General features: G+C 38.7%; 1 protein-coding gene across 1 annotated transcript in view; it reads right to left on the bottom strand.

Moving 5' to 3' along the window:
• ABCB5 (ATP binding cassette subfamily B member 5) overlaps window positions 1-15,491 on the bottom strand; it is a gene marked incomplete at its 3' end in the record, with an annotated part of 85,970 nt that overhangs the window by 20,407 nt on the left and 50,072 nt on the right. The window contains exons 18-19 of the mRNA XM_080665507.1: window positions 11,357-11,440; window positions 345-548 (exon numbers count right to left, since the gene is read on the bottom strand). Coding sequence (XP_080521633.1) covers window positions 345-548; window positions 11,357-11,440 — 288 coding nt within the window. The remainder of the gene's footprint in view (window positions 1-344; window positions 549-11,356; window positions 11,441-15,491) is intronic.

Genomic DNA, 15,491 nt, shown 5'->3' with positions numbered 1-15,491 from the left:
GTGTTTTGTGTAATTCAAAAATGTATAAGTGGATACTATCATTCCCACTTTACAGATGAAGAAATTGAAGTCCAGAAATGTTGACATACTTGCTTGTATCACACATTTGTTAATGATAGAATATGGATTCTAATTCAGCCAATTTGACTCCAGAGTCCATGGTCTAAATCATGTACCCTATTGCTATAAAAGGTCTATACCCCATCTTTGACTTGTATATGTGCATTTCAATACATACATAACACTTTACAGATTCCTAAGGAAAGAAGTTTAGCATATTGTAAAGATGGGAGCTCTGATTGTTTTCTCTTAAAATGTTATGATGATAACAGTCTTTATTTTACCTTTCCAGCATGCTTAAATTCTTGTTTATCCTTGTTGGCAAATCCAACCATTGCTGAGGTTTCAATCATTCCTGTCAGAGCAAGTACTGGAGCAATACTCAGAATCAAGAGTGTCATCTCCCATCCATATATGAGGGACACGATAATGGACAGTCCCATGTTAGTTGCATTTTGTGTTAAGACACCAATCCTCGAACCTGTTGCCTATAATCAGACATATTTTGGAAAAAAAGTCAGTTAATCTAAAATTTATAAGAATTGCTATTATAGTTTCTTGAAAAACAAGGTAGGCTTTCTTTTTTAGGATTTATACTTAGATTTTAACTTTGAATTTATACTTAGGGATTAAGTAATAGACATATTTTTAAAATGTGCTGTGCTATGGACTCTTTATGCTTTATTTATCTACCTTATGTCCGATACTGTTGTTCTTTGACATATTCCTGTCATGCTTTAAATACTTCCTGACACAAAAAGATTTTCCAGTCCCTACTCCTGGAATCTGTCTTTTCTCTAAGGAGTCTTGGTTCCTTTTAGTGGAGAATGTGATTTAGAAGTCAATATATGGTGCCAATTGTGCTCATTATTAGTGAAATGTCAGTGGCTAGAACTGGGGAGTGCGTGTGTGTGTGTGTGTGTGTGTGTGTGTGTGTGTGTACAGATGTATGCACACATTGAAATCTACATTTATTTCTCTAGTTATATTTCTTGAAATGCATGAGTTCACATCAATACCTACAGTTCCAATGCAACACCACAAGGTTATTTCCAGCATTCCCCCTTCCAACATTTGTTGTCCCCCTTTCAACAGTGAGAAACCTGACTCTCATTTTCTTTAATAGACTCATGTGATTAATCCCTCAGTATGTAACCACTCTGCTACCATGGCCCCTGCCTCTGCCCTGCATGGGCATCTTCCTCACTCTGCTCGGCTCGGCATCCCCACACCAGGCTGCTGCCACACGTGGGTGCCCACTCATGGTATGTGGGCTGTAACCCCAGTCCTGTCCTCCCCCTGCACTGATGGAAGGCTGATACTCTCAGCCACTATGCCATGATAGAGTTGAATGGAATAACTGAGGATATTCATTAAAACGTACACTTTGGATATGATGTCTACATTCCCTTTCTGCACTTTATAACTTGGTTTCACTATGCAAAGTCTAAAGAAATAACATCAAAGTAGGAAAGGAGTTGGAAACATCATGGTATAAGGTAACAAAAGAAATTTTTAAAAAATTTAAATAAATACAAATATATTTTCTAGGAACTAAAGCCTTATGAATCAACTTCCAATAGGACACATGAAACATAATTAACACAATGTTAAATTCTTCCGAAAAAATGAGATCCATATTTACCTAGAAACACAACTATAATCGACCAAGATATCAATTCACTTTTTTTTTTCTTTTTTCTTTTTTTGGTGCCCTGACAGGGATCAAACCTGCAACCTTGGCCGATTGGGACTATGCTTTAAGCAACTGCACTACCTGGCCAGGGCTCAATTCACATTTTAAAACATATTTTTCTCTGATCATGAAAGTATTACAATTGGAAAAGATTTAGATAATGCTAAAACTTACATCCTTCTAGACATAAATAGATACATATTCAAGTTAGGATTATTATATGTATGTAGCTTTTTCTATCCTGCTTTTATCACTTTATGTTACACTACAAACTTTTTCCTGCGTCATTATAATTAGTCTTCAAAAATATTTAGGTTGTTTCCTGGTTTTCACTATTAATAATAAAGATATAATGAGCACCTTTGTGTGAAGTCTTTGTGCTTATATTTTATTTTCTACTGTTAAATTCTTAGTATGAAGTCATATGTAAAATGGTATGTGCTCTTACATTCTTGGTAGCTAGTGTCAAATTGCTTATCTAAAAGATCATATCAGCCCTAGCTGGTTTGACTCAGTGGATAGAGCGTGGGCCTGCAGACTGAAAGGTCCCAGGTTTGATTCCAGTCAAGGGCACATGCCAGGGTTGCAGATCCCCAGTTGGGGGCCTGCAGGAGGCAGCCGATCAATGATTCTCTCTCATCATTGATGTTTCTCTCTCTCCCTCTCCCTTCCTCTCTGAAATCAATAAAAAATATATATTTTAAAAAATCATATAAATGTTCACTCAAGTACTACCAAATTAGTATTGTCATTAAAAAAAACAATAATAAAAAGCCCTTTCTACAAAGTGACTTGCACTTGCATATCTTTGCATTTTGGTTATCCATTTGTGTACTAATCTGCTGCTTAAAAATAAGATTATATACCTTTTTACATGGTATTTTAGTTTAAGCTACCAGAAACTTCTTGAAATATTTAGCCATTTCAGCTAAGAACAGGCTACAAACCTTGCCTTTTGGTGATGGAGGTAGGACAAAAAAAGTCTGAATATATTTGTCCTGTTCCATGAAGAATTAATAGAAAATAACAGACATTTGGCTTTGAAAAATGCTGTAAGAACTAAAGGAAAATGGGAAACGGTCTTAGAGGAATAATGTACCTCTTGAATGAATTTAGAACTGGAATCAGAATAAGTGTAATGAAACTTCCTTAGATCTTTTAGAAACATGCACAAAGATACATTTGTTTTTTCTTGGAAATTAAGAGCAGAAAATCATAATTAAATACTTCTTTAGATAATTATTTATGGAGTATACTAGAGGCCCGGTGCACGAAATTCGTGCACAGGGGAGGGGGGTGTCCCTCAGCCCAGCCTGCACCCTCTCCAATCTGGGACCCCTCGAGGGATGTCCGACTGCCCATTTAAGCCCGATCCCACCGGGCTTAAACATCCCTCTCACAATCCAGGACTGCTGGCTCCCAACTGCTCGCCTGCCTGCCTTCCTGATTGCCAATAACTGCTTCTGCCTGCCAGCCTGATCACCCCCTAACCACTCCCCTGCCAGCCTGATTGATGCCTAACTGCTCCCCTGCCAGCTGTTTGCCCCTAACTGCCCTCCCCTGCAGGCCTGGTCACCCCTAACTGTCCTCCCTTGCAGGCCATCTTGTGGTGGCCATCTTGTGTCCACATGGGGACAGGATCTTTGACCACATGGGGGCAGCCATCTTGTGTGTTGGAGTGATGGTCAATCTGCATATTACTCTTTTATTAGATAGGATAGAGGCCTGGTGCACCGGTGGGGGCCAGCTGGTTTGCCCTGAAGGGTGTCCCAGATCAGGGTTGGGGTTCCCTTGGGGCATGAGGCGGCCTGGGCGAGTTGCCTGTGGTGGTTTGCAGGCCAGCCATGCCCCCTGGCGACCCAAGCGGAGGCCCTGGTATTTATTTATCTTCTACAATTGAAACTTTGTAGCCTGGAGTGGAGCCAAGCCTTCTGCTTGCTCCTTGGCAGCAGCCATTTTTTTTTGGATTTATGTATCTTCTATAATTGAAACTTTGTAGCCTTAAGCGGAGGCCTGGGCCGGCCAGGGTGTGCGGAAAGTTTGGCTTCCTCCATCGCCAGGGGCAACCCTAGCCTCCTGCTCTTTTCAGCTCCATGGCTGCCGCCATTTCTGTTTGGGTTTATGTATCTTCTATCATTGAAACTTTGTAGCCTTGAGTGGAGGCCTAGGCCGGCAAGGGCAGGCGCAAAGCTTGGCTTCCTCCATTGTCGGGGAAGCCCAAGACTCCCTACTGCTCTCTGTGGCCGTAGCCATCTTGGTTGGGTTTATTTGCATATTTGCTCCTGATTGGCTGGTGGGCGTGGCTGGTGGGTGTAGCGGAGTGATAGTTAATTTGCATATTACTCTTTTATTATATAGGAGGATTTCAATTCTTAGGTACTATGCTAAATGTGAGGAATACAACTTTTCTAAGAGAATTACAGTATACAAAGAGGAATGGCTAACGTAAGAAAATAAAGGGAAGGAAACTCAGTAAACAATTGTAGAAATAAAGTTCTATATATTTGGATTTCTGCTTCTGGCTAACATGGAGTAATGGAATGGTTTTATGCTCCCAACTAAAACAAACAAAAATAGACAAAACTATTAACCAATGGTTTTCAAGGTACTAAACTTAAGGCAACCAACGGTAGAGATGGGGAACAAAGTAGGTGAGCTCTATGATTGTCCTAGCTTACCCCTTGAAAGAGCAGCCAGGCTTCAGAGTAGAAATTGTTAATTACAACAGAGCCCAACAGAGTAGAGCCCTAACTTGAGTAAATGTAGCTGAGCTCTGGAGAGGTCACAGAAGCTAGAATTTGTTGCACAGAACACCAGAGAGAGGTATACAGAGAGAGAAATCTGGATATCTGCAGAAGGTCTTCCTTCAATACTCAGCTGAGTAATGTATGTGAGAGGGCTGGGAATAGTGCCTGGTCATACCAGCTAGACCGGAAAACCTCACGATTCACAATGTTGAATATAATATGTAGAAGGATTTTGCCTGAATAGTAGGCTGTAATCCTGCCTAATAAACCTTAAAATCAAGACCCAAGTGGATCAAACTGTTTCTAAGGTAACTTAATTGCATCTCAGAACTAAACCAGATATATAAAAATACAAAATATACAGCACTCAAAAATGTTAAATTTACAGTGTGTCAAAATTGCAGGTATGCAAAAAGCAGTCAAATAAAACCCACAATGAGCATAAAAACAAATCAATTAAAACTGACCCAAAATTGACACAAATGTTAGACCTAGCAGACAATGATGTTAAAAGTTATTATTATTGTACTAGAGGCCTGGTGCATGAATTCATGCAAGGTGGGGTCCCTCGGCTTGGCCTGTGCCCTCTCACAATCTGGGACCCCTCAGGGGATGTCGGATAGCTGGATTTAGCCTGATCCATACAGGCCGATCCAGACAGGACGTAGCCCCATCCTGTGTGTTGAGCGTCTGTCCCCTGGTGGTCAGTGCACGTCATAGTGACTGGTCAACCGGTCGTTCAGTTGTTCGGTCGCTTAGGCTTTTATATATATAGATAATATATATTTCAAAGTTAAGAGAGAATGCAGATATCAGAAAGACCCACATCAAATTCTACAAATGAAAATTTCAGTGTCTTAGAATAAACTTTCACTGGAACCTATTGCCTGTGACTGTCTTAGTGCTATAATGATGGAGTTGAGTAGTTGCTAGAGAAACCTTATGTGTCACTCTCCTTACTTTGTATTGCTGCTCAGCGTGTGACAAATCTGTGAGGTGATTACAATTTGACAGCATGTTGAGTACCACATGTATTGCTATACTGACATTTTATCCTAATTTTAAAAAATTACTAGTGCATGTTCAACATCTAAAAACAAGAAAGGAAGAGAAAAAAGACTTTGAATGTCCTGCTTTTAAGGAACAATGGATTGTGGGTTACTTTGTGATATAATTAGATGCCATAGCATTGTGTTTATGATGCCATGACATTATATAGTACTAAAAATGTACAAAATACATCAACATTACCAGACTAAGCACTCATCACAATATTTCTAATTCATAGAAAAGCAACATTCAGAAAAATTAGAAAATTTAAGTGAAGTATTTCATCTTAGCATAATTTCTTCATAAAACTAAAAAGTGAAAATGAGGCTGAAATTAAGTTTCTGAGTGGCTCATTTGTTAACTAAGCAAATAAAGTCATTTATGGATAGTGAGTTAGTTAAATCATGTTTGCTGCAGTGGAAAAAAAATTGTTTAGAAAGCACAAACATACATCAGACAATTAGTGTTTTGGTGAGAAAAGTTGCCCAAAAAGCTGAGAACTTTGTCAGCATTAATAACAGTCAATTAAAAACCAAGGTGGATTATTTTGATTAGCTTTACCTGGCTCTTGATGGGCTGACATATGTTACTGATATTGCTCAATTGTGGGTTTTTGAGGAGCCAATGCTGAGTTTGAAGTGACTGAAAAGTTAACTTCAATGAGTAATCTGCATGGAACAACTACAAGGTGAGAATATTTTCAAAGAAGTTGAGAAAAAACTAAGTCAGTACACCTGAAGTGGAATCTCCTAAGATGTATTATAACGGATGGTGATAAAAATATTTGTAGAGCACAAAAAAGACTTAGTTGGACAAATATATGTGAAAATATAAGGTGTTTAATATTGTTATTCAGTGTATTATTCATCAGCAACTACTTAGTGGAAAATTATTGAATTTATCACACTTTATTGGACCATTTTGATGATGTTCATTTGCTCTTATAAACTTAACCATCTTTATTTCCATTTTTGTCAAAAACAGAAGCTGACTATCCTGACTTGCCTTACCACACAACAGTTCGAGGGGTTAGCAGGTGATAGTTTCATTGCAATATTTTGAGTTCAGAGCTGAGATTAAAATTTTTCTTTACAAGAGGAATCACCTGTAACCATTATGGCTTTGGATATTAGCTTCTGCTGCTGTAGACTTGATAATGCCTCTAAATGAAGGCAAAACAAAAATTATATGTCTAATTTACGCTATGATAAAGTCATTTAGATTATATGCCACACTTATACTATAGTAAAGTTATTTTGATGATTACTAACATTTTTTTTAAATATATTTTATTGATTTTTTACAGAGAGGAAGGAAGAGGGATAGAGAGTCAGAAACATCGATGAGAGAGAAACATCGATCAGCTGTCTCCTGCACACCCCCTACTGGGGATGTGCCCGCATCCAAGGTACATGCCCTTGACTGGAATCGAACCTGGGACCCTTCAGTCCGCAGGCCGACACTCTATCCACTGAGCCAAACTGGCTACGGCACATTTTTTAATAAATATTTATTTTTGCAGCCCTAGCTGGTTTGGCTGAGTGGATAGAGCGTCAGCCTGCAGACTGAAGGGTCCCAGGTTCGATTCTGGTCAGGGGTACATGCCTAGGTTGCTGGCTTGATCCCCAGTGGGGGATGTGTAGGAGGCAGCCAATCAATGATTTTCTCTCATCATTGATGTTTCTATCTCTCTTTCCCTCTCCCTTCCTCTCTGAAATCAATAAAGATACATTAAAAAAAATAAATCTTTATTGTTGAAAGTATTACATATGTCCCATTTTTCCCTCCATTGCCCTCTCCCACCCCCTCCCCGCTACTAACATTCTTTGAATCACAAATAATGACAAGCTGTTTTATACATTTCCCATGTAAAAAAGTTAAATCAAGAAATGACGTCACTATTGTTCATGTAATGATAACCTAATTATACCTAATCAATTCGTTGGACTTTTGGAATTAATGAGTTTTTTTATTTTATTTCTTTGGGCAGTATAATCATATTTATGATGAGAAGAATTCTTGTAACTAATATTTATGTCTGTCAGTATTACATCAAGTGTACACTGTAGTGTCAATAATACACTTTTTTGTGGACAAAAACGAGGTAAGACTTTTGGTTGATGCAAAGGGGTTGCTAAAAGATACAGAAATAATACCTTTGTAATTTTGTGGAATCTAGTCTTCCAAAGGATCTAAAATGGCCTTATACCTTTAGTAAAGCTACATTTTACATAGAAAATAGTCTGTTGACAGATATACTGGCAATACACCATGACCTCAGGCTGAAATAATACCAGCTAAATTAGTTGTATTTATTGAACTATTTCAGGAATCATGTTGTCCTATGACTTTATTTTACTAACATGTGTTTTTCATGGCTCTCAAAGTATCAGAGTTTCTAAAAATGGCCAGGGGCATATATTTTTTGGTCCATTAGTAAAGATTTCAAAATAATATTTATTATTATTAAGGAACTATTTTATCAATATTCACCCTAACACATTTGATAAAATAAAATATAACTGAAATTACATGATGAAGAAACTGAGATAAATATGTCTTAAATTGCTATGATAGGAAATATGACCCTGAATTATTTCATAGGGTAGTGTGTCTTTGTGAGAAAAGAAATAGTGGACAAATAGGACTGATAAATAATTCTTCCTTAGATAAAAAGAGTATCCATTCAAGTTAGACATGAATTTATCTTTATATGGCAAAGCAAGGACTTATGTGAATTACATGCTAGTAGACATAGTCTCACTCTTGAAATCCTTCATTGGCTGTTTTGCTTTTTAAATTCAACAATTTTAAAATCTACCATCAGTATTCCAACCATTTTTTTCTTTAGCTACTTCTTCTCATTCAATGAAAATGACCTGTCCAAAAGTTGTTATGAGACCAACATTTACAATTGCAACAAAGTTTCAAGTGATCAAATTGTATTAGTCAGATGCTTATAAGGAATTAGGCTCACACATATTCTTATTAATTTCTCTTGATGAGAGACAACACTATTTATTAGAAACAACTAATGAATTTAAGGAAAATAATGTTGGTCTTTCAATCCTAATCTGTTCTTTTGTTAAAGTAAATACTTGCTAAAAGAGAAGATGGCTCACATATAAAATACAGCTGCCAGTAAGAATGCCTTTTCACTGAATTCTTAAAAGATCTAAATGATAGATAGTAAGAAAAAAATATTCCCACAGTAAAGAAGAAAACAGCAAATTGTGTAGAATGGGGATTCAAATGGAATTATAGAGAATGATATTTCTGTCTAAAGAGTTAAACCCTGTAATTTCTAAAAAAAGACATTGTCATTTACATAATTCTATTTGTGCTATTAATGCTATGCCCATTACTTTAGTAAGTGAAATTCTATCTATCATTTTCCCCACTATGTCAGTAAAATTTAACTACTCAACCCTATCTTAATATTTAAATACTATCTAATGAAATTTAGAGCCTTGCCTTCAAAATTATCAAAAAGAGTTTTAGGAAAAGATAAAGGTGATGTCCCTTTCCTCTTGAGCTCTTTCTATATGATTAAAATACTTTTCCAAACCAATATGGATGTATTGGAATATTCACAGCTGTAACCAACTTGTTCTATTCTCTGGTAATAGAAATCTGCCCTGCCGAAACCGGTTTGGCTCAGTGGATAGAGCGTCGGCCTGCGGACTGAGGGGTCCCGGGTTCAATTCCGATCAAGGCCATGTACCGTGGTTGTGGGCACATCCCTAGTAGGGGGTGTGCAGGAGGCAGCTGATCAATGTTTCTCTCTCATCGATGTTTCTAGCTCTCTATCCCTCTTCCTTCCTATCTGTAAAAAATCAATAAAATATATTAAAAAAAAAAAAAAAAAAGAAATCTGCCCTTGTATGTATATATTGAACGAGGTCTTGCAGAAGTTACATAAGTTAGAATAATGGCTATATCCTGTGGAAATAGCCTCCATAAAATGCAATTTTGACGGGCTATTTCAGCTGATAATTTGTTACTCTGGTAGCAATGCTGTAATTGACATTTTAATATCCTATCTAACAAAATAGTAATATGCAAATTGACCGTCACTCCAAGACACAAGATGGCTGCCCCCATGTGGACACAAGATGGCCACCACAAGATGGCCTGCAGGGGAGGGCAGTTGTGGGCAGTTAGGGGTGACTAGGCCTGCAGGGAAGGGCAGTTGGGCGGGACCAGGTCAGCAAGGGAGGGCAGTTGGGGGGGGGGGGACCCAGGCCTGCAGGGGAGGGCAGTTGAGGGGGACAAGACCTGCAGGGGAGGGCAGTTGTAGGCGTTCAGGAAAGCAGGGAGGGCAGTTAGGGGTGACTGGGGTGGCAAAGAAGGGCAGTTGGAGGAGACTAAGTCAGCAGCGGCAGGCAGTTGGGGGATACCAAGACTGCAGGGGAGGGTAGTTGGGGGGGCAGACCTGCAGGGGAAGGCAGTTGGGGGGGGGGGACCAGGCCTGGAGTGGAGGGCAGTTGTGGGTGATCAGGCCAGCAGGGAGGGCAGTTAGGGATGACTGGGCCAGCAGAGGAGGGCAGTTGAGGGTGACCAGGCTGGCAAAGGAGGGCAGTTGGGGGGGACACAGGCCTGCAGGGGAGGGCAGTTAGGGGCAATCGGGCCGACCGGGGAGCAGTTAGGCGTCGATCAGGCTGGCAGGGGAGTGGTTAGGGGGTGATCAGGCTGGCAGGCATAAGCGGTTAGGGGCAATCAGGCAGGCAGGCAGGCGAGCAGGATCGGGCCTAAACGGGTGGTCGGACATCCCTCAAATGGTCCCAGATTGGAGAGGGTGCAGGCTGGGCTGAGGGACAACCACCCCCCCCCCCTGTGCATGAATTTCGTGCACCGGGCCTCTAGTTTGTAAATAAAAATACTTTTAAGATTTTCTGTCATTCAGAGAGAGGTGCATCATTAATTTTCCTTTTCTCCCACATTGATGATAAGGAAAAATGAGACTATAACTGCTAGAGTTCTTGTTTTAACAAAGACATTAGAAGCTTTACCTCATTTAAGTTAAAAGTGTGAAAACTTGTTTTGCACTCATTTTCTCAATCATAGTTGAAATCCCACTTGTGATCAAAGGTTAATTTTCTTAAAATAACTGGAAGAAAATTAATAAATTATTATTTATCTCTTCCATACTACTGTACTCCCCATACTTATTTAAGCATCACTTTGACATACATTATACTGGTCATTCTGTCATCAATTTTGAATATGGTGCATAAATATTTTGTTTATGCATAACATGGCCAGTCATTATTATACATATCTCTAACTTGATCTGTATAATAACTAGTACAGAATTATTTCCAGATGTACACATGAATCTAACTCGTTAGATATTATGGTAAATAAGATCTTATTTATTGGGGGGAAGAAAAAACTAAATGTTCTTTTTAAATTAAAAAATGTTTTTATTGATTTCAGAGAGAGAAAGGGAGAGGGAGAGAGATAGAAACATCAATGATGAGAGAGAATCATCAATCAGTTGCCTCCTACTGGGGATTGAGCTCACAACCCAGGCATGTGCCCTGACTGGGAATCAAACTGTGACCTCCTGGTTCATGAGTTGGCACTCAACCACTGAGCCACAATGGCTGGGCTAAACTTTCTTCTTTTATTAAAACTTCCTTACATCTTTTACTGAGATCTCTTTTTAGCCCTAGGACTTACCTGGTCTCCTTAAAGATGTGGGTCATCTCAGTATAGATCACATATATGCACACACACATGTACATACATGCATACCACATACATATGCCATTTAAAAAAATAAAAGCAATATACATACTCCTTGAATTTGTGCTATATCTGTGGCTAATATTGTTGTCAAGGCTCCTGTGTTGTTTTCCTTATCATCAAACCAGGAAATATCCTAGAGAAAAAAGGGAATTAACATATGAGTATCAAAAAGATTCTCTGAGTTATTATTTTGCTGTAGTATGTCACAAGGCATTTACCTGCCTCCTCACTCACAGGTCCTTAATTTTTGTAAATATCATAGATCAAATGACTTTTGTTTCTTATTTCACAAAGATCTACACTTAGATATAAACTGAAAAGTTAAGTCCAACAGCTTGGACTTATTGCCATGCTACAATCCTATATGATAAAACCCTAATATGCTAAGTGTCCAGTCGCCTGTTCAACCAATCAAAGAGTAATATGCTAATGATATGCTAAGGCAGCTCAACTGCTCGCTATGACATGCACTGACCATGAGGGGGCAGACGATCCGACTGGTAGGTTAGCTTGCTGCTGGGGTCTGGCTGATCAGGACTGAGTTAGACGGGCCGGACATACCCTGGAGCCCTCCCGCAGTCCCTCCCCGGCTGGCCAACCTCCTGCGTCCCTCCCTGGCCCCGATTGTGCACCGGTGGGGTCCCTCAGCCTGGCCTGCGCCCTCTCACAATCCGGGACCCCTCGGGGGATGTCAGAGAGCCAGTTTCAGCCTGATCCTGTAGGCCAGGCTGAGGGACCCCACTGATGCACAAATTTGTGCATTGGGCCTCTAGTATTGTTAGAATAATCAATGTTAAAAATGATCAGTTTGAACCACTAAGTAATTTGTAATTTTACTCCACAAGTAATTTGTGGAGAGCAGACCCTATTTAAAAAGCAAGGTAATGCACCACAGAATTTGGAAATATTTCCAGACCTTTCTACTTAGACCAATTAGTAATAAAAAGTCTATCTTTTTCTCTTTAGGACCCACATAAGCAAGGCTTTCTCTGACACTTCAGATTACCCCCTACATTTTACAAGCACTGGCCATTGTGAGAAGCTAAGGAGGCAGAGAGGCTGCTATGAAACCCCTGCAGCCAAGAAGCATGCAGTCTGAAGAAGGAGACAGGTCAAAAAATATAAGCTATAAAAGCAACATGTTATAACCAATTTCATTTTCAACAGCAAATAGAGACAGCACTTAGAACTTCTCAACCCAAGGAATTCTGATTTTATTAGCTATTGAGTGTTTCCTCCCACTCATTCAAAGCATGTATCTCTTGTGGCTTAAAACTACAGGAGACTATCTCTGAAAAATGATTTGTTTTTAGTGAGTTAAATAACTGGGCTTACAACAACCCAGCCAGGAACCTGATGCCTAGGTTACATACAGATTTCGGTCAACTAACGAAACGAAAGCATAACAGATAGAAGGCTATGCAGTAATCATGAAGTCACGTGAGAATAAAGCTCCCAAGAGGGAATAAGGCAGGAGGCAGAGTGTGTACAACCCTGGCATGACAGCACTACTCTCTAAGCCCCTGAATTGGGAAAGTGTCCCAAAGACTTTAGGGTCCTAGATACTCAGAGGGCATCCTATGGAGATCATGATCTGCACTACACAGTCACTTTGAAAACAACCCCAGTCAAGAGCCTAACATATTGGGAACTCACATCAGCAACAGTAATACTACAGTACTCTTGAACTGGAAGACATTGCCTGTTTTTTATTGTAGACACAAACAATTTAAGATATACTGTACATTTTCTAATTATTTTTATATTGCAATATGACATGAGTTGCATAGAGAATTTTTATATACAATAGTATGTTAAAATGTAGAAAGAGAATTCATTACTGAATATTCCATTCTTGATTCTATAGTAACAAAAAGCATAGGATACATAAGTGACTAGTCTTAGTCATTATCTGGTGTTCAATCAGCAAGATGTCCAGAATTGCTTTTCAAGTCAGCAGCTGTACACTCTAGGGATTGTTTTCTAGCATAGGCAATATATGCTCAAACGCTTAGAGCAGGCGTCCTCAAACTACGGCCCGCGGGCCACATGTGGCCCGCCGAGGACATTTATCCAGCCTGCCAGGTGCCGCTGCCTGTCCTGCTTAGCAGCCGACTCATCCTGGGCCCGCAGTGCGCATAGGAATTTGTTCATAGTTTTTTTTTAAACTATAGTCCAGCCCTCCAACGGTCTGAGGGACAGTGAACTGGCCCCCTGTTTAAAAAGTTTGAGGACCCCTGGCCTAGAGTTTCTAGAACATAGCTGGTGTTGAGTAAAAATTAGCTTGCTTCTTCTATTTCTGATGGTAAAATAAGTAAGGCTATCAGTTTTTTTTAATACTAGCAAATCCACTTTTTTTCCTGCCAAAAATTTTACTAGAAATAAATAACACTATGTATATACTTGTTATGTACTTTTTCATTTAATTATCACACCTCTGTGAGGTAGATATTATTATCCATATTTTATAAATGAGGAAACTGAGGTACAGAGAGATTAAATATGACTTGCCCCAGGCCACACAGCTGGCCAGTGCTGAGCCTAGGATTTGAACTTAGGCAACTAGATGCTAGAGATTTTAAACAAGTACCTCCCATCTAACTGAAGTATTATAGTTGAGTTTCATTACTTATTTCTCCTGCTTCAGTACTTGTTACCTCAAATACTTTTGGAATTAGTCCTTTGAGATCCCTTAGGGATCACCATTTAATGCCATCATCTTACGATTTAGAGACACTCCCACAGAAGATTTAGCCAATCTAATTTAGAGAGTAATGGGCAAAAATAAAGTTCAAATCTGTTCAAAAACCCAATAGATCTATAGATCAATATTTATCATTAAGAAATATAGGGTGTCCCAAAAATATATATACACACTTTGAATAATTATAAAGGCAGTGTTTATTAAAATACATTTCATTTTCAAAATTGAGCTCTCAGCTGTGAAAGTGTATACACATTTTTTGGGACACTCTGTATAAATTTAGCTTTGAAACACAATTAGCAATGAATTATTTACAACCACTAAAGTCAGCAACAATTAGAACATTCTTTTTAACTGAAAGGAGCGCAAGTAATCAAATAAAATATGGATTTTATACCTATAAAAAGACACACCTGATTCCATAAATACCTCTACCTCAAATGAGGTTTCAAAATGGTTATAAAAAGCACTGCAAGTCTCAGCATGCTTTCTAAGCCTTAAAAAGTCTTAACTTGGGACAAAAACCAGGTAATAAGAGTTAGGCAAAACTGAACATTAGGAGCTTCCCTCACTGTAGACAAAAGTGAAATTGGGAAAGATATTTACAAAGAAACCCAAATTACTATTATTTTCTTTTCTTCCAATTACACACACACACACACACACACACACACACAACAAAGATAAGAACCAAAAAGAATGCTGAAGGATGAAAAGGGAAAACAAACACTAAGCTGAAAGGGCTGAGTTAAGTTTATGAGGGAATTTTAAAAACATGAATAGCATAGAGATTCTGTGTGTATCTCTGTACATGCATGTTTTTTGAAGGGCCAGAGTTTATGGCTTAGAGATTGGTGCATTCTTATGGGCAGAAGCTACTTTATCCATGAATGTTACTATCCTTATGTTCACAAGACTAGTGCTAGGCAAAGCATCAGTGTCCATTATTAACAATCAGGATATTGGATTAATAATATCTATAAGTTGAAGTGGCTTGTGACCTTGAGTCTCTTCTACTAAAAGCATACTGTAAACCTCTATAGAGGAATTTCAAAGTAATGCTTTAAAGGTTAAAATGTATACTCTTTTGTTTAAAACATTCAATCAGGGAACATTTTCAAAAATTTCCAGAAACTAAAAATCCTTGAATATGAAAAAACATAAATCATAAAGAAAAAACAAAAATGAGCAAATGTTGTCAACTAGTGTGAAACATAGTTAGTTAAAACTCCACCTTATATCATCAGAAACTTGCACTAAAGACATTGCGTTCATAAACAAAAAAACAAAAGCAAAACTAAATACCAAGTTAGACATGAGCCAGACGTGCAGGCACTATATGGTTTTATGATCCCTTAGATTTTCCTTTTTCTGGATTAAGGAGAGTCTCCCGCCTCTGGACCTTTTTGCACAGAGGGTGTCAGGCACCAACTGCTTTGGAGCATCAGGTTGCTCTGGGAAACCTCCCATTTGTTTTGCT

This window comes from Plecotus auritus (assembly GCF_963455305.1).
Source record: "Plecotus auritus genome assembly, chromosome: 4".
NCBI lineage: Eukaryota > Metazoa > Chordata > Mammalia > Chiroptera > Vespertilionidae > Plecotus > Plecotus auritus.
The sequence above is the reverse complement of the archived record's forward strand: the minus strand, read 5'-3'. Positions and strand labels throughout refer to the sequence as shown.